Below are 22754 nucleotides of genomic sequence, written 5' to 3'. Positions count from 1 at the left end.
AAAGAACATTCATGAATTATTTGAAAATGTACTACAGAACAGTAACTAGTTTGATCTTTTTACTCAAAAACTGTAACAGGGAGAGTGAGACAAGTCCAATGTTTTTGTTTTTCCTCTTCTTACATACAGAGGGGTAAATGCAAGTAGAGGCCTCCTTCCTCTGGGAGGTTACAGTGGCCAGGAATAAAGAATACAACAGTACAACAAGCACACGAGACAGAACAGAAACCCATGGCCCATGAGAAGTCCTAACAGAGTTCACAGAAGGTCTTTCTCCATTTTGAAACAAAATGTCATCCTTATTCAAACCTGAAACAAGAAACAAAATCCAATCTTTTCTTCCTTTTTGGTCCATGTTATGTATAGTAGACTTAATCATTCTCTAAAGGACCCTAGCAACAGTCATTTCTCCAGGTCTTACAGTGCCCATTGTTTCCAAGGCCACAGAATGAAGCGCTGTACTCAAAGCAGAGAGAGCTCAGTGAGCATGTGGCTTATGATTAGGAAGTGTCTCAAAGTGGCTTCTCTTCGCTCCTTGGCCATGTGTATATACTCTGGTCTCTCTTGGAATGTAACAGACTTCTTACATCACTTCAACAGTTTCCTTGATGGCTCTTCGGCAACAAATCCTCCCACTTGCTTAAGACAAGTTCTTCAGGTGGGGAACAGATCAGAAGGTAGCATATTAAGGCCTCGTTTCCCAAGAGCATCAAAGAACCAAGTCATCTTTCAATAACTCAGGGTGACCGTAGCAAAAGGAGATCTGCAAATGACACTCCATAACAACTGAAGGGGAGTCCTGTGATGCTCTTGGGAAACAGGTCAGGTTGAGAACAGAACATCTAGTCCCTGAAATTCACACAACAGCTTCACCATGGTGCTTTGACATGTCATCAAAGAGCTTCTCAATCCATGTGTGCTACAGAAACCCACAGGTGGCATTTAAAAGATGCAAGACCTGTGCATTAAAACATGGATAAGGTCTACCTCAGGGACTTTCCATGGAAATGGCTTGGAATGCTGCCACTGTCAATGCTTTGTATACATACACATACATGTGTACATATACAGTACATGTACTGAGAACTGATGTTCCATTTTAGACACCATTGAGATTTGGGTTTAAGATCGATGTATTTAGAGGTGGACCACAACACCTTTACCACTGTGGGGGGAATATTTGGCAAGTGACATGCTTTCAACACATCAGAATATAGGTCTTACGCTCCCAATTATCCCCAAAATGCTAATGGAATGTTAAAAATGTTTGGCTTGCTTTGAAAAACAAAAAACATGTTCCTCTACCTCAGCGTCAGTGATGCTCTGTCCACACAGCACTGAGGGAACAGTGAAGAGGCATTTCTCTGACATTTGCCAAAAAACAATTCCAGAGAATACAGCTCTTCTATTCACTCTCCAGTGAGATATAAGGGCAGAGTCGGGACAGTCCATGAAAAGTCAGCCTATGGATGCCACCTGTGGGTTTCCTCACATGTAAAAACCATGCTGTGAGAGGACTTGCTTGCGTGTGTGTGTGTGTTGGAGGGGGGGTGGGGGGGTTAGAAACCTTCACCAAATTTTAAAAACATCCCCTTCCTTAGGCAACGTTCAAGGCATATTTCCTTCACATAAATAACAATGAAATGTACATTCAACCTATTTTCAGAAAAAAAAGTAAAAAAAAAAAGGTGGCATACATATATCTGGGACTGCCACAGTAACATAGCAATTATTGTCTTCATCTTTGACTTCATCCAAAATTTTTAAATAAATTCACATAAAACAATAGATCCACAGACACTGGCATACGACCAGACTGATTGCCTTAAAAGAGAGATCATTGTCCAGCCTGAGGAGTCTCTGCCCCAGGTCAATTACATTATTTGATTACTGATTAATAACAATAGTTGCCCATGTAGCATGTGATATTTACAACATCTGAGCAGTCTTTAGAAAGGTTCACCCTCCTCTGAAAAAAAATACTCAAGGCAGCAACAGATGAGCAAAAAAACAGGAATGGAAAAAAGTGGCATGTTCGTGTGTGTGTGTGTGAGCAAATCCAGGTGTGTCTGTGACAATATGATGCGTCTGCGCGAGTGTGTTTACAGTATGTTTATGATTCTTGGTCTTTGAGAAATCAGTATTTACAAATATGTCTATTGGCTTCCTGGGTCTCAGAAATTCTTTGCGAGCACTCATCTACCCTCTTGCTACTTGGTTGGCATGGCTGTCACTAATGTGTCACCTGATTGTGCGTGTGTGTGTGTGTGTGTGTGTGTGTGTATGTGTGTGTGTGTGTGTGTTTACATCTAAATGTCACCTTGAATGTAAAATCGCAGTCTGCGACTGTGGAAGTTTCTCTCTCTCAATATAATGGTAATGTCACTTGGGATGTGTGTGTGTGTGTGTGTGTGTGTGTGTTTTACTGGGCAGTGTGTGTGGGTGTGGAGGTGGACAGGCCGCTCTGTGATGACTGATTGAATAGCTGAGAGAGGTTTGGCCTCCACAGGGCCGGGGTCTTTAGGGCGGAGCCTCTGAGGCCCCGCGGAGGAAGATGTCAGGTGTCATCGTCCGTGTCCTCGATGAGGACCTTAGTGTCGCGCATCTTAGACCTGAGAGAGAGAGAGAGAGAACCAGTTAGTGAGAACACCAGGAGAGACAGAAAGGCAGTAATAGACAATAAGACTACAATGGTGGTCTTAGACCAGAGCCAGGCTGGTGAACATGTCTTTACTGATAAAAGGACATGTCAACTACATGAAGCATAGGGTTGGGCACCGAAACACGGTTCTAATATGGCACCGGTGCCGACACAAACGGTAGTAACTGCATCGAATAACAACGTGGATTTCGGTGCCTCATTTCGGTGCTTAAATAGCGTTTTTTTTTTATAGAAGGCATCACTGCATGTCATGCGCCATCTCTAACGTCTTGCTCTGATAGCAACACATCCAGATACAGTTAGCTGACATATGATAAACACTGGATGTATAAACCAGAGGGGTGCACCACATAGGCGACTGGACAGTGTTTGACAGCTTGCGTGAGCCCAAGTAGCTCACTTTAAAGCGATATCGCGAGCTCCTGTCAAAATCTAGCAGTGGGCCTAACTACACACAAGCAAAAGGCTATGAAACAACATCAACAGTAGGCTAGCCTATACATTACACAATATCCTTGCTAATGCGCTAACTGACATTTATTTGAAATGTTATCAGCAAAGTTGTAAGGTGAAAACTTTATTTCACGGTGTTAAACAACATAATGGCATGATATTAATCTTTCATGTGCATGAGGCCCATATAGCATCACAATGAATATGAAGATCATGTTAAAAGTTAGCTGGCAAAAACATAAATATGTAGGTTACATACCTGATGTCACTGAGCTGTCAAAGAAGCTACGAAACCATCTCTGTAGGCTACATTATCGCTAATTAAACTCAGCTGACTGGTGTTAGCGCTAGCCATAGTTGCTGTTAAAATGCCTACTATAGGCTAGCGCTGGGAATCTAAACACTTCAATACCGACATGTAGCCTAACATGTTCAAAACTACCGCGTGTTATGGGTTAATTTCTTGAAGCATTTAGGAACACACTGAATTAACTGGAAAATAGAGTCCCTGTTAGATTAGCTTGCTTGCAAATGCCGTTGTCCATGACCTGGCAGTTTTATGGCAAGCGGTTTTAACATACATTATGGCAAACCGCCTACACTGGGTAAACTTGAAAGCAGAGCTCACCATTGTGTGTGCATGCATGGCAAGCTGTTTTAACGTTTAAATGTATTATTCGTAGGAGCAATGAGATATTGATAGTAAATTGAATATAACAGTTCAATTTCATTTTTCAAAAAAAAAAGCAATTTATGCTTTAGACCATTTTAATTTAAAACATTTTAAAAACAAAGTACCGGTTCAGGCACCGGCACCGTTTTAAAAGTATCGATTTAGCACCGGTATCGGATAAAACCCAAACGATACCCAACCCTAATGAAGCACCTCTGCTTTGTAAGGAAAAACAATCGGCCGAGGGAGAGATAAAGTGGTGTGCAAAACAATGTGTGTGTGTGTGTGTGTGTGTGTGTTTTCACATACTGGGAGGCTAGACGTGGCCGTCTCAGGGACATGCTGTAGCTCCTCTTCCAGTTCTTCTTGCCGAGGCGGTTGCGGACGCCGTCCTCCTGGTCCATCATCTGCTCCAGCAGTGTCTGGTCATCTGCATTGAGTGGCGCCACCGAGATGTCCCGCACTGCGCGGAACTCACCACAATTGTTCAGGTGCTCGTTCTCCAGACGGAAGAAGTTCCACACAAACCGTCTGTGGACAGACAGACGGAAAGACAGTGAGTGACCGGGGGATAAAGAGTGTGGCATTAGTGTAAAGAGAGAAAGCATCAACACAAGCATGTTTTTGTGTGCGCAAGGCCAGATGTGTATGTGTGGCAATAACTAGGTGATACTCTAGGCCTATTTTGCTTCTTCTGGCAGAGTCATTCAAATATTTGGAAAACCTTGGAGAAAACATCATACTGTCCATAGAAACATATAGAAATGTAGAGAGTAACCTTGAGTCTATTGTCCATTAGAAATGGACTGATATTTCTCAGGAATGCTACCACAGCTGACGTCTAACTACCCATAACCTTAGCACTGGATTTTAACAATGAGAAGTGTGCTTTTATCAGTGCAAAAAATCTAAAAAAAATAAAAAAACCCTCCAAAAGTGTGTGTATTTGGCTTAAAAACCAACATTTCTAAAGGGGTGCCAATACTTTTGTCAGTGACTGTAAATGGGTAAGCTTTGGTAAGAGAGAGACTATGCGGGTGTATGAATGTAAAGACGTGGGGATGCACCACTGTCTGAATGAGTGAGGTAAGCAAATGTACAGTATGTGCTTCTGGGTTTGTATAAGTCTGCGTGTGTTTACTCCCCCACCTGAAGACCTCTAGTGGAGCCAGGATGGTGCTGATGATGTCGGAGACGTGAGGTATACTGGTGCTGGAGCTGACGGAGATGGGGATGGTCCAGGCAAAGCGCAGGAGCACGTCCTCGATTATGGCACAGTAGTAGTACACCTGTTCAACACAAGCACAGCAACACACTGACACAGGCCATTCCACCACAGCATACACACAAACACCTGACCCTGATCTCTCCGCACCTGACCCCGATCTCTCCACGCATTAAAGACTGTAAGGCATAATGGAATCATCGTGGCTTCAATTCTAACAGGTGTGGAATGTGTGCATGGCCATTCATATTGATACTGATGGGTAACATGGAGTCTACATATGTACAATAACAGAAATCCAGTATAGATTATAATTATTATATTAAGTTAAAAGAATGAGACAGAATGAGTTTTCTGGTGTGCTTGCTGCCTTGCAGGCAATTGCAATGCAGCAGCAGAAACAATGCTCTAAAAAGCTCAAAAAGACCTATTGATAACACCACTGAGGGAAGGTGTTTGTCTTTGTCCAAAACGTTACAAGTTGATAGAAAAGGAACTTATAAGTTCAACTGACCTCCATGGGCTTATGGGCATTTCAGCAGTAAAGCCCTGCAAAGAACACAACATCTCTGGGCTAAGACACCTGCAGCATGAACATAATATTTTTTCATATTGAGTACTTTTCACTCTCTGTGGGCTGGATGTCCTCCCAGACCGACGTGATGAGCAGCAGCATAAATATGGGTTACTGTAACACTGCAGGGTGGAGCACCGGCGCTCTCCCTCGCTGGGCCAGGTGCACAAACGAGCCGTGCGGGACCCCGCAAATGTGGGTTACTGTAACACGGCCCTCAGGGTGGAGCACCAACTCACTCAGCTTTTTGTTGAGACATAAAAAGGGTGTCAGGAACAGCTCAAATGTGGGTTAAAGTGCCTCTTGATTGAACCATGTTGAAGTATTTTCTCACAGTGTGAGCTCAAGAGGATCACATGAAGAAAAACGCCCTGAATACTGTTTTAGTTTAAAGCCATATCAGCAACTAAGGCTATTTAATGGCCAGAACATGGTATGCTATGGTAGAAAATATGGGAAACCAATATTTCAGAGAAGATTTTTAAAATCTATGCTAGCAAGAAATTCTTAAACTTTCAAGGGTGGGACCTTACTAAAAACTTCAACCACAGAATTTTGACTATAAAATCGTCATCTTTTGATTTTCAGAACAGGGTAAAAGAATAAAATATCTTTCACTGACAGGGGCATTTTACAAAATTGGCATGATGGAGGTTCTTTGCCACTCAATAGAAAGCCATGAGTAAGTCTTGAATGTCCTATACGGCATCTATAATAATAATAATAATAAGCTTTATTTGTATAGCACATTTCATACACAGAATGCAGCTCAAAGTGCTTTACATTTGGAGCATGTAACACAATAATAGTCAGTCAGTCATTATCAATCACTTTCACTTTTCTTCATTGCTGTGGCCGTTTATGATCCAATCAGCAACATATCAGAAATATAGAAAATAACATGTAACACACTTATTAGAGAAGAGTCAGTCATTCCCCTTTGTTGCTGTGGCCGTTTATGATCCAATCAGCAACATAAGTATAAACACATCTAGTACAAACTATTTGATCGTGTCTGGATTGAAAAGTCTCTTCTTTACAGTAGGATGGATTTCGTATAGCTTGTTGTTGGTGCATTCATCCCATTAAGATTGGCACTTATCTGTGATGTAAGAATTCATAATAGGTATAAGGTCTGAGGCAGGGATTTGACATTCTGTGACTTCATTGAGGGCTTGCTGAGCAGCACTGTCCGCTTTCTCATTTTCCCTGAGACCAATATGGCCTGGGACCCAGCAAAAAACTACATTGAAGTTCTGGTTCTTTAGGAGTTCTAATTTATCAAGGATGTTGACAATAATTGGATGGTCTGCTTTTAAAAACTCCAATGCCTGGAGACATGATCTAGAGTCTGTAAAGATTAAAGACTTTTGTTGTTTGGTATATATTAAGTGCCAAATACAAGGCAGGGGCCTCAATAGAACATATTCCTGGGATTCGTAGTCCACACTGACTCTGTCCAACTACCATTGCTGATGACACACAGTTATCCACTCTGGAACCATCAGTATAGATGGGAATGTGGGAAGGTAAGCGGCATTGCACGTCTACATACTGCTGCTAGTACTCATTTGGGTGGGTTCTTGATTACTTCCTGACTTAAATCCTTAACAATTTCAGGTCATCTCAAATTCCAAGGGGGAATAGAGCAAAAATGAATCTGCGTTACACTGTCCAAGTTGATGTTCAGATCCTCAAGGTAGGGTCTTATTCAGATTCCAAAAGGACTGATATACTTTGGTCTAGCCTCATACAACTGCAAATGCTGCGGCTGAAAAACTGTTGAGTAGGCGGGATTATCTTTGCATGCTTTAAGTTTGACTGCATATTGAAGAGACAGCTTCAAGCGCCAATTTTGGAGTGAGGGTTCACTTGCCTCCACATAAAGACTCTGTACTGGGAAAGTCCTAAATGCCCCCAAAACCAGCCTTAAACCTTGGTGATGAATAGTATTCAACATCTGAATGATTTTCTTACTGATTCATAAACAATAGTCCAAGTGGGATCTCACAACCCCTCTGTATACAGTGTTTCCTCTAGGATTTTTTTAAGCAGTGGGGGCAGGACACAACAACCCCCCCCCCCCCACGACACATACATAAAAAAATAATTTAGTATGAAAAGTATTTCTTTTAAAATATGAATTGCTTAAAAATACTGCTAATTTTATGCAGTTTAACAAATGTATAAATTGTGCACTGTCGCTTTAATGCACGTTTATTTCTCAATGATCTTCTGCCTGCTCCGCTATGGCTAGTGCTGTACCTACGGCTGGGCCCTCTCACAGTTTTTAAATGGTCAGTAGTGGGAACTACTGTTGCCTTCATGATTTCCTTTTAAAAGTTTCTTATAAGAAGGATATATCAATTATCAACAATGACAAGCCAGCTGGAACCTGCGGCTCTCTCTCCCTGTCGTGAGTGCAGACGCTTTCCCAATTAAATGGATCACATAATGTTCACGTTAGATCTGCTGCAAAGGAGTTAACTTAGTTTAACATGATGTTATCTCGATTTAACATGATATTTTGACATTGACATTGCGAACGTTCTCTAAGGAGAGTGAAAAGCAGTTTGCAGTAAGGCTAACCAACGTCGTCTCTATCGCAGGAAAAAAATAGCGAGCAGCCTGATAACCAAATGAAATGCTCGGCGGGCCGCAGTTTGCCCACCCCTGGCCTAGGCTAAGCATTCTGTAGCCTAATTCGTTAGAAAATTTAAAAAAATGGTTGCACTTCTTTTTGCTAATTTTCACATTTAGCAACAAGGGTAACAAACGTTTAGGTCGTGCGGCCTTTGTGCGTCTGTGTAGCCCAAATTATTAGAAAATAAACTTTTCCGTGTCATACAACACAACTATTTATTTTAACATCATTACATCTATTACTACATCTATAGACTATTTCCAATTTGTATTATATTAGTGACTCACTTATCGTTTTAATGTTTCCAGATGTATGATATCAGGACGTGAGCTGTCAGAACTGACAACTTGAACATTGTCTTATTAAAACGGACCCACCGCGGTGACGTTTTTGGTGGAGGTGTTGTTTAATAGTGAGTCACTCAGAAGAAAGCAAACGTTTGGACAATAAGCACATCCACACACTATGTGGAGGTAAACTGGACAGCCCCAAACCTCTGAATAGTTCTGCTTGTTGATAAATTGCAATGTTAGCGGCTGCCAACGGGGGGTGCATAATGTCGGCAGGATCATTTAAAAGGCAACTGCGACTATTGTGCGTCTGTCCCATTTCTGATACCGTGGGGGAAGAAAATTAAACCGTGACGGGCCGCCACTACCAAATCAACATAGAGGAAACACTGGTATAGGCACAAAGGGACAATGTGTCCAGCTCCCCACTTGGTTTTTGCCAGTACTTTTATAATGGCCAAAGCTCCAAGGAATTTAACCTCTTTTACTACTATGATGACTTTACCATCCATGTAAAGTGAATGGTCATGATGCAAAGATCGTAGCAGGCAAAAATGTGTACAGACAGTTTTTGTTTTGGAAAATCTAAAACCATATTCGAGACGTCATCAACATAAAGGCTGCAAAACCAATTTGGACCAATTGCACTTATAATGCTATTGATTTTGATTCTGAAAAGAGTAACAGAGAGAATGCTTCCCTGAGGGACTCTTTGTTCTTTTAGGTGTGAGTTTAAAAAAAGTAGTTCCTATTTGGACTTATTTGGAAAATGTCTGATGGACAAAAAATTTGAAATGGGAAAATGCAAATGTCCTCTAAATCCCATGCAGTGCAGATCCTTTAAAATTCCTTACCTGTAGGTGGTATCATACTAGGGCTGCCCAATGTGGGGAAAATTTTTCTGATAGATATTGCGATTTGCGGTATGATTTTTGAATGTTAATGAATTGATTCAGTTCAATATTACAAATGTTTTTTTAATTTGTGCTACCCCTGATTGGTGAGCACGCCCAGTGCACAAGAAGCACAGCACCACGGCCGACTGTGAAGCTCACCAATCACAATTTCTGTGCTCCTCGCGCACTACGCACACCCAACAACCAGAAGTGGCATAGTCAAGGAGGATGAAATTAATATAAAAGTCAGAAATGTGACAAAATTAAGTGTGGATGATTATTTGTCGCTTTTGCGATTAGGTAATTGCATCATATTGTGATTGCGATAATTGTGCAACCCTATATCATAGGCCTTTTCAAGATCAAAAAAGACAGCTATCACATTTTTTGATAAAACCATCACCTATGTAGGACTCTAATCGGATAAGGTGGTCCATTGTGCTCCTTCCTTGTCTGAAACCACACTGATAATTATTCAAATGTCCTTCAGATTCAAGCATCCAAACAAGTCGGTTATTCACCACTCTCTCCATGGTTTTACAAAGGCAGCTTGTCAAAGCAATTGGGCGATAATTGTGGGTCATCAGTATGGTCTTTTCCGGGTTTTGGAATGTGTATAAGTAAAGCTTTTTGTCAAGATTAGGGTATGTTTTCGGTTTCCCAGATTATATTAAAAATGTCCAAAAGATGAGATAAAGCACCATGAGGCAAGAGTTTTAAAAAATTATAATGGACTTGATCTTGGCCCACTGCAGTATGATGGGAATTTCTTATAGAACATAAAAGTTCCTCTAATGTAAAAGGGTGATTGTATGGCTCAGTATTGTCTGACCAGAAATTCAATTGTCTTTGCTCTTCCTTTATGTATAAGGGTTGAAAATGAGGGCGGCAATTTTCCATAAATGAATTCCTTTCAAAGGTCTCCGCAAGCTGGTTTGCTGTTTCTTGCTTTGTAGTTAAAAAATTATCTTGACATTTATGGGGTTGAACTTGCCTTTCATCTTTTTGATCAGGCTCCTTTGGAGACGGAATATTGTAAAATGTTAGAAATGGTAACGGCCGTTTCATAGTCAACGCAAGCTATGTGCAATATGCGAATATGTAAATGAGAGTGCGTTACAAACATTTGGATAACACATCTTGCTACATAAATATGTGGCAAACTCTCCTTATCTAGCTTAATGTGTTAAAGTGTCTGTACGGCTTGCATAAACTATAAAAGGGCCCTTACCTGGCAGAAATATTTCTCACCCTTCTTTTGAGAGCCAACAACCTGTAACAAGCTTTAACAACTGCCTCACGAAAAAGACTGTACCTCAAAGTACTTCATTACAACACAGTCCATTACATCTAGTTTGCAGCCGGGACACCATCTTACTTTCTGTGGGTAGACAATCTCCTCCCTCAGGAAGGTGTTTTCTCCGGCGTTGCGGTCGAACAGCCCCCAGTCCATCTTCAGGTCCCAGATGAGCGTGTAGCAGGAGCTGGCCACCAGACAGCTGATCATCATGTAGAAGAACACCGTGTTCTCAGGATCGCCTAGGAAGAATGCAGTCATCGTTGGTCAGTCTGTGGGGCTCTGCCCCTGTCACTGCCCAGTCAGACGTGCTCTAGCACCGAGCTCCACCTGAACTCCAGCTAGTGACTTTTACCAAAATAAAACTCAACATCAAATGAGAGAAAACAACAAAGACTGGCCACATCCTGGCTAGTCTGAAGGCAGTGCCTTCGTACAGTATGTGGAGATCCAAATGTTCTCAACAAGCCAAATGTAGTTTTTCAGAGGCACATGGGATCATCTGAATAGCCTCAAGCTGAAATGCCAGTCCTGGGTGAATTTGAATGGCTCTTATGTGGCTTGAACATATGCTCCGTGTAAAACTTGATGTCTTACCTTTGTGTGTGTGGTAGAGGGCGGTGAAGGTGACGGCGAAGAAGGTGGTGGAGTATTTGCCGGCGTTGACCAGGTGAGGGAAGGCACGCTTGGTGTCACGGTAACGCCTCAGGCACTGCACAAAGCGGAACCAGGCGGGCAAGCACTGGATCACAGCACGCACGCCGTACGAGTAAGTGTGGCACTCGCTCTGACCTACGTTCTGTCCTGTGAGGGACAACCAGGATGACCAATCAGCATACAGAACAGAAATGCAGTTAATGTGTGTTTAAAGTTTTATAGGAATGTTATCAATGCAAAGTTAATTGTACAAGGCCTATATTGCTATAGTACTGAATAGAATCAATTGAAATATAATGGTGTAACCCATTATTGGCATTTAATAGGAGATTAGGAGAACCACACTGGAATCTATAAAATCATACTAGAAAATGACCTCACTTAAATTAAAGAATTAGGAGAATCACATGCATTGGTCAGGTTTTTGTTGCCCTACATCTGGAAGCATTTTTTCTCACTTTAATGTCTTTGGTTCTGATGCCCTATACCTGGTGGGTCCATGTTATATGGCTTGGTCCAGTCGAAGTCCATGCTGTAGTAGCAGATCATATACTCCAGGTCCATCAGCACCATCCCCAGAGAGTTCAGCTGGTCAGCCAGCCAGAAGTCTGCAAACTCCACCCTGTGGAATGGACCCGTGACAACCCGGAACTAGGAAGAGTTTAACAAAAGAGAAGAGTGGGTGAGAAGTACAAGGAAGCTAACAAGCCCAAATGAGCCTAAAAGTATAACCCAATGTACATGGAAGAACTGTTCTGTAGACAGAAACATTTAGATGTTGCTTTTACCAAAATATCATGCTGACTGCATGGTGAGGTGCTTGCTTTTATACACCTGTGGCAACTGGTAATGAGTCTGAATGACACACAAGAATTGTCCCAATACTTTTTCAGCCCGATTTTGCCTAAATGTAGTCGTGGCCAACAAATTTCTAGTGTTGGGCCCTAATATGAAAAGTCTGGAACAACGCCGAAGGAGGAAGTGTCTTGTAATGTGACATATTCAACGACCCGTTGCCTGCGACGTTCCACGACTCCATGACCAAAAGTCTAGCATGTCAGAATTTTGGGGGAATCTCCTACTACTCCTGTGTTGACACTGACATTATGACGACACGCGACGAGAAGGCTACAATAGATGATCAACATGATGAGGCAACATGATCTTGTAATGTGGCCAGTCTTACGACCAAGACGCGGCAAGAATTTGTGGTTCTCTGATCGCCAAATCTGACATGGCCAATCATAAAAGACCATCATGGAAGACAAAACACTCGTGTAATCTGCACAGAACATAATGTATAGTATAGTTTTTGCTTCAAAATGATGCTATTGAATTTCATTTTTGCTCACTAATTTGATATCATTACTTTCAATTTTAACTATTCTAATGTTTTGTAAGTTGCTATGAACAAAAGGGTGTATTATATTCCTTAACAGTAACAGCATGCATTGGCATGCATAGCCAGGTCAGGTTCCTCACCAGCAGCTTGAGGAGCCAGAAGCGGGACTTGTAGTAGCAGGTCTTGAAGGGGTTGATGAGGAAGATGAAGAAGAAGCCGTAGAGCATGAGCGGGCTGGCCGACATGGGCACGTGCAGGGAGGCGGAGAAGAGGCACGACAGGATGCTCACGCACCACAGCACACCCAGGAAGCCCGCAATCTGCGCACAGGAGGAGGGAAGGGGGATTAGAGCCTTCCAGATGTGTGTGTCTGTGGTTCATGTTGTCTGTAGGTGGTGTGGATACTGGGCATACATGCAACATTCATGGTGAGACCAACATTTTCTGCACAGTCCAGCAGGGGGCAGTAAACCCCTGGCCCCTGTGCTGGCCTCATATTCTCCTGCATGTCTGCTCAGAGTTTAACAGTACACTATGCTGTGGAACACAAGTTTGTGCTTCCACTAATCACAAAAACACACAATAAAAAAAGGAGATTACACCCACTTTTGTAATAATAATAAAATAGTCTGTGCCCCTACCTGTACCCTGTACACTTAATAGTATTTTGGAATTTGTATTTTATTGGGTTGAAGAAAATGGCGACATATTTTGTATCAAAATACTTTATAGGTGCGTATTTTTGTAGTTAAAAAACACTGGCAAATATTTTGGTAACATCAATACTTTTAGTGATGTAATGACATTGCAAAACTACAAAACAAAGAATGTAGCCCTTGATTGGTGCTGACTTGGTAATATGCCCAGGCTTGTTGTGATCAGAATGTTGAGATTCAGGAAGATGATTCAGTGCAAGATGAGTAACATGTAGGTTGTTCACACACACCACTTGGCCGTTGGTTTGGTCAATATGGCCTGCACAGTGAAACCCCTTCAGAAGATCCAGAACGTGGCGGCGCGCCTGGTATACAACCAACCCAAAAGGGCACAGGTTACCCCGCTGCTCATCCAGCTACACTGGCTACCTGTGGCCGCCTGCATCAAATTCAAGTACCTAACGCTTGCCTACAAGATAGTCTCCGGTTCTGCTCCCACCTACTTGAATGCCCTCATACAGGCATATGCTATCTCCCGACCGCTGCGCTCCTCAGACGAACGACATCTAGCTTTGCCACCGGTACGCTCAGGCTAATCCAAACTTTTTTCATCTGTTGTTCCTTGTTGGTGGAACGTGCTACCAGTTCCTACTAGAGCAGGGACATCCCTCTCCATATTCACAAAACTCCTGAAGACCCAGCTCTTCAGAGAACATCTCTTCTCGTAAGCACTACTTACAGTCTTGCTGATTCTAGCACTTACCACCTGACTAGAACTGACACTTGACTGTTTAAAAACAGCACTCACTGATGCACTTATTCTTATTGTTCTCTACCTTTTTATATTTACACTGTATACTAGAATTGTTGACAGAATTGCTTTAAAAAGCTGAAACTGTTTACCATGTTGTTAGTCGCTTTGGCCAAAAATGCATCAGCCAAATGTAATGTAATGTAATATAGTGGATCTGTTGAGTGTTTACAGATTTATGGCATGTCTCACAGACAGAGAAAAGCTGTCTCAAACACTGCCCACTTAATCAGAGTCAGTGTACTGATAAAGGAACAGATTAGACAGATATGGAAGGTTTGCAAAGTGATTTCATGCTGCCTTGCAAAGTGATTTCATCCTCTCTTGAAAATACAAAAATACAGTATTTCATTTTGATACAATTAAAATTAGGGTATTTGACATTGTAGTTTAATATACATTTTGATTTGTATTTTGCCCATCCCTGCTTGTAATGGTAATGGTTTTGAAGGTCACATGAGGACATCTAGGTATGAATGCATTTAACGTTCTACATACTGACGTTCCACATACAGGTAGACTTATTCTCTCTGTGTGTTCAGTAAAGAATTTTAAAATTGGTTCTGTCAAACACACATTCCGTACATGGACTGTCTGTAAGTATGTCTACATAAACAATTGATAATAAATTATGCCTTAGGTCCACACAAAGAAGAGTTTGAGTGAGCTAGACCTGCTGCCTCTCCTCAGGGTTGTGTACTTTCCCCTCTGCTGTACATCCTCTACACAAATGACTGTAGAAGTCAGCATATAAATAGGCATATCCTGAAATTTGCTGATGACACAGTCATTGTTAGTTTACTGCATAAACATGAATCCCAGCATGGGCCAGTGGTTGATGAGTTTGTCAGTTGGTGTGAGAAGTCTTTTCTTCAGTTAACATCTCAAAGACAAAAGATATGGTCATTGATTTTAGAAGAAACAAATCATGTTCTCCGCCACTGACTTATATAAATGGAAGCTGCATTGAGATGGTTGACCAGTATAAATATCTCGGTACAATGTTAGACAACAGGCTCAAATTTGATGTAAATACCGAGGCTATTTGCAAGAAGGGACAACAACGGTTATACTTCCTTAGGAAGCTTAATTCGTTTAATGTGGATAAGATTATGCTGTCTTTGTTTTACAAATCTTTTATAGAATCTGTTCTCACTTTTTCTTTTATTGCTTGGTACGGAGGCATCAGTCTTAGGGACAAAAACAATCTTAGCCACATTGTGAAGGTGGCTGGGAAGTTGATTGGCTGTCCACAGTTGTTCTTGCCGACCATTTATGAGAAGCAGGTCATCCAGAAGGCAAGTTCTATACTGGACTGTAAAAATCATCCCCTTCACTGTTCATTTGAAGCTCTTCCCTCAGGCCGGAGACTAAGAGCCCCATTTTATAAGTCCAATAGGACAAAAAACTATTTTATTCCTAGTGCAATACGCCTGCTAAATTTGCACAATTTTGCTTTATTGCACAGAAATGATTCTGATGAGCATCTGTCAGGAACGTAGACTGATAAGACAGTTTCTTTCTTTCTTATTTTCTTTCTTAACCTTCTTAACTTATATTAACCTGTGTCTTTTACCCCATCTTGTGTCTTTGTGTATCTTGTGCTATTTATGTGTACCTGACTGCGAGACAAGTTTCCCCTTTGGGACAATAAAGTTAACTAAACTGAACAGTCTGAGAGCTGTGTGAATGGGGATTCTCTTATACACCATGTTGACATTACGAGCAGAAACTGCTAAAAGAGGCTATGTGTAGAATTCTGTAGGATTTGAATAGCCTTGAATGCACCATTATGTTTGCGATGGCGCTCCTCCACTGAGTTGGACTGCATTGCATTAAGGTGCAAAGTGGTATTACAGAGTACGGTCCGAGCAGATATCTGAGCACACAACATAAGCATTTTTGACATTATGTCAAAAGTGTTATTTACTCACATTCTGTTGCTATCTGTAGGTTCATTTGTTAACTAATGTTTTGAACTGAGAAAAGTAAGCTCTACCCATGCATTTTCAGCTCAAGGCTTAGCTCTTAAGTGGTGACCTTTCCCCATGAAGATCAGACCAGCGATTGCCTCAGACTGATACAAACAAAGTCTATCTCAGGGGCTGCTTGTCTGAACGGCTCACCTCGAAGAGATGCTGGTGGGAGAGGTTGTTGCGGGGGTTGAGCTCGAATATGAGCACGTGGTTGACTCCTGCCTGCCTCCAGCCATAGGTGTTGATCCCCAGCAGGAAGAGGAACTCGATGAGCAGGAAGCCGCCACGGTAGATGCGCACCAGCGGCCACACGCGCTCGCCAGGAGGATCTTCAGTCAGGATCTTCGCCACGCCTGGAGGAGAAACAGATGGTGTCAGCAAAGATGATATGACCAGGACAAAAATAGGTTATCGTGGATTCTTTTATGGAGACAAAAAAGGAAAGGAAAAGGACAAAAAAAGGGTCCTAGATGGAACTCCAATGACATGTGTCATTGCCTTGTGTGCGATTGCATTCCAGAGACAATTATACACTGTAAAGGAGTTGGAAGTACTCCTGGTTCATTCTGATTGCAGAGTATAGAAAGGCTCAAATAACTGCACTGTCTATCACAATCCCAACTTACTGGATCTGGAAGGACACAGAAATAAGTAAAAGCTTCATAATGTTCTGCATTCAACTGAAACCAGTGCAGTGGCTGTTCAAACATGCCATTCCTGTAGAAAACCTGTAGCACAATTACATGCCCACAGGTACGCCTGCTTAAAAATAGGATGATAGGGAAAACCATCATTCCAGCTAAGCATTCAATAATGAATACTGAATATTATATATATATATATATATATATATATATATATCTACACCTGTACCCTCAGGTTCTCCCTGCACCTACAGGGTACAGCTCACCTGTGATGATGACTGTGACAAGGAGAACGATGAAGACTCCACAGTATAGGCCGACTCTAAAGGTGGTCCACGCAGGCGCAGGCTGTGGAGACAAAAACACACCACAGATCACGTCTCTGAGAACAGGTGGGGGGGGTATGCACAGGCCAACAAGTAGAGACCAAGGACAAGGGCCACAGTCAAACGCAGTGTCTCAGATGCCTGCTGAGATCTTTCCAGAGAGATATGTGATGTTGTGGTGTTCTACTGAAATTTAATTTTGCACCAGGCACACAGCGTGGTTATCTCGAGATCACAAAACATTGGAAGTGTCATTCCGCATTACTGGTGTGGTGCAAATTAATATATATTTATAATTAACTAATAAAAAATGAATTACGGTAAACAGGAATGAATGGGAAAAGATTTGCATCTAATTGGGTGAATGAGGGAGTTTCAACACAAACCCAATTCTGATCACATTCTTCATCAAGATCAAAGGGGTAAAAGCTAAGTTTCTCACTGTCTACAACAGTGGTCTCCAACACCGTGCCCGCGGGCACCAGGTAGCCCGCGGGATGGCTATGAGGCGCCCCCAGCGCACCTTCTAAAAATAGCCAACAGGTCGCCTGCAGATCACGCTCTAAAAACACACTCCATTGTGAAGTTTTCAATAGATATTTAAGTCTAGACCAGAACCATTTTAAGAATGTATGTAGCCATACATCTGTAACATTAAATAAATATTGGTGATACCTTACAAATTGTAGCTGCGTTACATTTTAGCCTTTGGCTCCAAATCCGTTTCCCATTCAATCTTTAAACAACAACGGAAGCGGAGCGCATACACGCTGCTCGCATGCATAGACAGTAAAGGGGGAAAAAACTTGCTCGTCTGGTGTAGCCAATGGAAACATATCTTTGCAAAAGTTCTGTGGCCATTCCATGTTCGTCAAATACGGTTCTTGCATGATTGTTCAAGGACTGAAAAACAATTGCTTTAGCTCACAGGCCTTTTCTCCTCCGTAGGCTACTGCCGTATAATAGCGCTGAAAATGTTGTGGCATGCATGACTGAGCAGGACTGAGCATGACCTCTTTTGTCAGATCATGGAGAGATTTCAGGTGTGCAATAACTTTAAAAGGAGTTTTCATATGTTAGGGTGGTATGGGCGATTACTATTGAAATATTAAAACCGAATTGTCCACTGAAATCCGGACTTAAACAACCCCTGAATTCATAATGGTGGGTGGGTATAAATTGGGTACAAATTGTAACCCAAATTATTAATTGCACAAAAATAGTTTTTTTTTTGTTAAAAAAAAATTGGATTAGATTCCCCATGCAAACTTTGAAATGAACAAACTGAACAAAAATGTTGGTAGTGTTGCATAGGCTATTGATATTAAAGTTGAAAATACAGTTGCTTAATATATAAAGACTTATAGGCCTACACAATATTGATAATTTAAAAGTAAAAATCACATAGGCCTATTATTTAGGAGGACTACCCTCGCAAAAAAGGGGTGAGGTTTCAAATGGGTAGCCCTCCATATGATTTCGGGTCTTCAGGTAGCCCTCATTCCCAAAAAGGTTGGAGACCCCTGGTCTACAACATCTGATTTTGTGTGTTTTGTGTGTAAATGATGTGGTGCTGTGGCCTGGATGTTGGGGGTCAGAAGGGGGTCTGGAGGAGCTGAGGCTGACCTGAGCTGCACCCAGAGGGGGCACCCTCAGCCGCTTCATGGCCCTCTGACGGTCGCCACACTCCAGCTCTGTGGTGACCAGGGCCTGAGAGAGAGAGAAAGAGAGAGAGAGAAAGACAAAGAGCCCAGAAAGAAAAAAACAGATATAAAAGTATAGACAGAAGGATAGCAAGAGGGACAGAAAGACAGACAGCATTTTAGTTACCAGTGCAATAGAGAAAGATCTCACTTCCGGCAAAACAATGCCTCTGCTGTGTTGATGGTACTGTACGTGATCATTTGGCTCATAAATGTCCATTAAGACAAAAAATGTAGTACATACTATTGTGGCTCTTAAAAGCTAAAACAAGTGATTTGATAATAATCCGTCCCTGTCCCGCCTATCCAAACAGGAGGGTTACCTCAGTCTCAGAGATGAGCTGAGTGATCTTCTTGCAGGTGTAGAAGGGCGCCACTTCCACATGTGCCACCCGCCAGTCCGCACCCCGCGTCGTCTCAAAGATCTTGTCATGTTTCTTCAGAATCTTCCGGAAGCCTGTGAAGTTCAGATTCTGCAGAGGCAAAAACATGACTTTTTGCTATTCAACTCGACTTGGCAGACTGGGAGGTTTGATAAATGTTGACATAAAATAGTTTGTTTTGTTTTGCATGTCTTGTTTTGGCCTCTATCTGCACTCCACTGCTCCCCATCTGCTCACTGGCCCTATGTGACGATCCCAGTGGGAGGGTGCCTCAGGGCAGGACTGAGGACACATGATGTGCCTTGCGGAAGAGAGCACAGTGTCCCTCTGCGTAGGTTGACTAGCCAATCAGTCTTCAGCTGTGCACAGTACTCAGTTTTAGCACATCACAATGACTACCAATGTCACTGTGACAATGCTAACCACAAGCACGGTCTCAGTGTGTAAGTGATTGATTGACTGACTGGTGTGTGTGTGTGTGTGTGTGTAGGCCTTCGTTGGCCAGGTGAGACGGGGCGAGGCAGACCTGGTAGTTCTGCAGCAGGATCAGGCTGAGGTAGAACTCGCTGAAGGCCAGCTTCAGGTCTTTGATGTTGCGGTGAGTGCAGCGCTCCTGCTGGGTGAGGTGGAAGACTGCACGGCGTCGGCGCAGGCCTGGCCCACCACTGCTCTCCCGCTGCGCGTCCAGCGACGACTGCAGCTCGTTCTGCAGCGTGGCGAAACGCCGCTGCGCCTCGGCCAGCTTTTCTGTGGAGAGGGCATAGGCAGGAGAGGAGAGGGAGTGTGTGTGTGTGTGTGTGAGAGAGAGTGAGTTAAGCAGAAGAGAGGAGGGATGGAGGGAGAGGGGGAGGTAGAGTGAGATTAGGGAAAGAGCGATAGAAGCAGAGGGAGAGAAAGGGGTAAACGAGGAGGAGATAGAGAAAAAGAGTGAGTGAGAGGACAGAGGAAAGAGAATGAATGTCAGGAATTCAGGGAAAAGGAGGAGAGAGACAGCAGCAAAGGATCAGAAAAAAACAGAAACAGCAGTAGAACAGGCAGATGTATTAAAAAGAAGCAGGGCAAAAATGAGGAGAGGAGAGACAGGAAAAAAGAATGGAGGTCGGGATGCAAGCCCATATAGTGGGAAAGAGGGGAATGGGGAGAGAGAGAGAGAGAGAGAGAAGGAGAGAGAAAGAGAGAGAGAGAGAGAGAGAGAGAGAGAGAGAGAGAGAGAGAGAGAGAGAGATCATCAGAAGAGCAATGGTAGTCTTGGGCCGGGGCCCAGCCCTGCCTTTGGCTTGAGCTTCATCTCCAGTGATTAAATGTTTTCATGCAAGCCTTCCTTTTTTTTAACCAGGCACATTTTTTAACGGCAGAGAGCATTTTGTCCTCGTCAGCCAAGATGAGCAGCAACGTCCAAGTTTCAGGCCGAGCCATAAAGAATGCAGATGCTCCACTGTGACACGCACAGTACGCTCATAAATGATAAGCTGTTTTCCGCACAATTCTCCTGTGGCCAACACACACTTTTTGCTCTGCTTATTTCACAGTACGCTGGAATGATAAACACCCCGAGATAAAAGGCAGAGCCGCGTGCGTGCAGCGACAGATGATCATTACGAGGCAATCTTCCCCGTCACAGAGTGGAAATCAAAAGCCCTTAAAACAGAGAGACAGCCATACATAGCCAATAATCTGGTGCTGGTTGGGGGCAGGGACATATGAATAAAAATCAAAAGAACCCTAACCACTGCACACTGCATTTGCTAACTTTTTTTCTCCATAAAGTCAGTAAATGCATTTTTGATGCATGAGTGGATACAGGTGCCAGGTCCAACTGTCACTTGGCTGTAGTTCTCATGAGAAAATGTAAACATTATTACACTGCTAAGAAAACAACAATGTTGTAATGTAATCATGGCCAAGCCCAGACAGTTTGTGTGCTTACCTGAGTAGAACGTGTTGATTTTGGCCAGCTCCTTTTCGCATGTTTGGAAGAACTTCTCTTCAAACTTGGCATAGTATCTCTTGACTGTGTCCTCATCAGTGACTGTGAAGAGAGAAAAAGTGCATTTGTGTGTTGACGAGTGTAGTGCACGAGACGCACACATACAACTGTCTAACTCAAAATTTACTGTTATGTGGAGTTTGCCTGGCTTTATTGTGATACAATGAATCTACAGCTCACACATTCAGTGCACTGGCCTGAGGCTACTTAATAGCGGCTCTGTGGATACCGCTGACGTTTTAGGCTCACTGGCCCAGTGCACTGTGTGTGTGCCTGCTAGGAGTGTGTCAGCACTCTGGCCACAGAGCAACACCCAATCTCACAGTAATTACTCTGCTGCTCAGACCAGTTGTATGTGTGCGTACATGTGCACATACACATACGTACACACACACACACAAAAGCGAAAATGAGAAGAGAAATTGCCTTTGTAAACAGAAAAAAAGTGACGAAAAAGCACCTCAATTCATCAGGTTACACCAACATCAATTGGTTAATTGATCACAGACAAGGTTTGCTGAAATACAAAAGATAGCCGGCAACTTGTTTACATAACAAATGATGTGTACGTCACATCGTGTGCCACAGAGGGCGAGGCAGAGAGTTGGAGAGGGGATAGTGTGCACTGATGCATGCTTCAGACAGTGGGGGGCGTTGTTAGGGGCCTGTTAATAGGCTTATGGCTGAAGATGTCCCAACAGGCAGACAGTGAGTCATTGTCTGAGAGAGTGTGAGTAATAGCCATGCACTGGTCTGGAGAGACAGAGAGAGAGAGAGAGACAGAGAGTGGGACCTTCCAGTCTACTTGGGACACAAACACTAGAGCCATTCTGGACTATGATACCATCACTGTGTGCCCCCCCCACCCTCCCCCATTCTTAATGGAGTGCTGTCTCACAACCATTACTTCTGGAGGCTGTGGGTCTCTATTCCTGATGCTACTCATCATGCTCAGTACAATTAGTATTCTATTCAAAGGAAGAACCTTTATTGCTGGTTATCCATACAAAAGACATGTTCTCCACCAATTTAGGAGACACTTAGTATAATCTTGGTTAGCACATCTTCACCAAACCAGAACAGGGACGGCCCTTTTGGCGCACCAAAGGGATTCTACCACAGACTGCAAAGGTCTTTGAAGGTGCTTCTGAGACAGCTATACTGCTCAAGGTTTGCTGGTTAATTACTCATAACCATAACCTAAACAAATGTTAAAGGTGGGGTTTTAAATGCCAACTAGGTGCCTACTGAACACACTGAGGGAGCTGAGATGTTTCAGATCATCTGAAGTTCCAAACTTCCTGCCTCTGTGAAGGGTGGCTCCTTGTTTAAATGTAACAGGACAGACAAACCCAAACACACTTCAGTGCTGATGGAACAACTGGCATGACTGCAAAGTGCTCCGACTGCCAGCTGACACCAGAGGTTAGACATTTCTTCATGCAAGAATGCTTTGTCATCCTATCCACTCGGAGGCATTTGCAGAGTGGGGCTGCCGCTGGGGAGCAGGAGGTGGAAATTGAAGTAGTGTGGAATTTTAATCTGCGGAACACCG

General features: G+C 42.8%; 1 protein-coding gene across 1 annotated transcript in view; it reads right to left on the bottom strand.

Annotated features, from left to right (window-relative positions):
* Positions 1-46: 46 nt before the first annotated feature.
* The window catches only part of xpr1b (xenotropic and polytropic retrovirus receptor 1b), a 30444-nt gene continuing 7736 nt past the window's right edge, over positions 47-22754 (bottom strand). The window contains exons 3-15 of the mRNA XM_076294585.1: positions 21140-21241; positions 19739-19959; positions 19153-19302; positions 18753-18836; positions 17067-17148; positions 16307-16509; positions 12854-13033; positions 11860-12022; positions 11312-11518; positions 10796-10956; positions 4938-5077; positions 4098-4319; positions 47-2612 (exon numbers count right to left, since the gene is read on the bottom strand). Coding sequence (XP_076150700.1) covers positions 2558-2612; positions 4098-4319; positions 4938-5077; positions 10796-10956; positions 11312-11518; positions 11860-12022; positions 12854-13033; positions 16307-16509; positions 17067-17148; positions 18753-18836; positions 19153-19302; positions 19739-19959; positions 21140-21241 — 1970 coding nt within the window. The 3' untranslated portion in view covers positions 47-2557. The remainder of the gene's footprint in view (positions 2613-4097; positions 4320-4937; positions 5078-10795; positions 10957-11311; positions 11519-11859; positions 12023-12853; positions 13034-16306; positions 16510-17066; positions 17149-18752; positions 18837-19152; positions 19303-19738; positions 19960-21139; positions 21242-22754) is intronic.

The sequence above is a fragment of the Alosa pseudoharengus genome, unplaced genomic scaffold, assembly GCF_046254945.1.
Source record: "Alosa pseudoharengus isolate Yale_2024_CS ecotype anadromous, Long Island Sound unplaced genomic scaffold, YU_APseudo_1.1 YU_APseudo_1.1_scf_2, whole genome shotgun sequence".
Lineage (NCBI taxonomy): Eukaryota > Metazoa > Chordata > Actinopteri > Clupeiformes > Clupeidae > Alosa > Alosa pseudoharengus.
The sequence above is the reverse complement of the archived record's forward strand: the minus strand, read 5'-3'. Positions and strand labels throughout refer to the sequence as shown.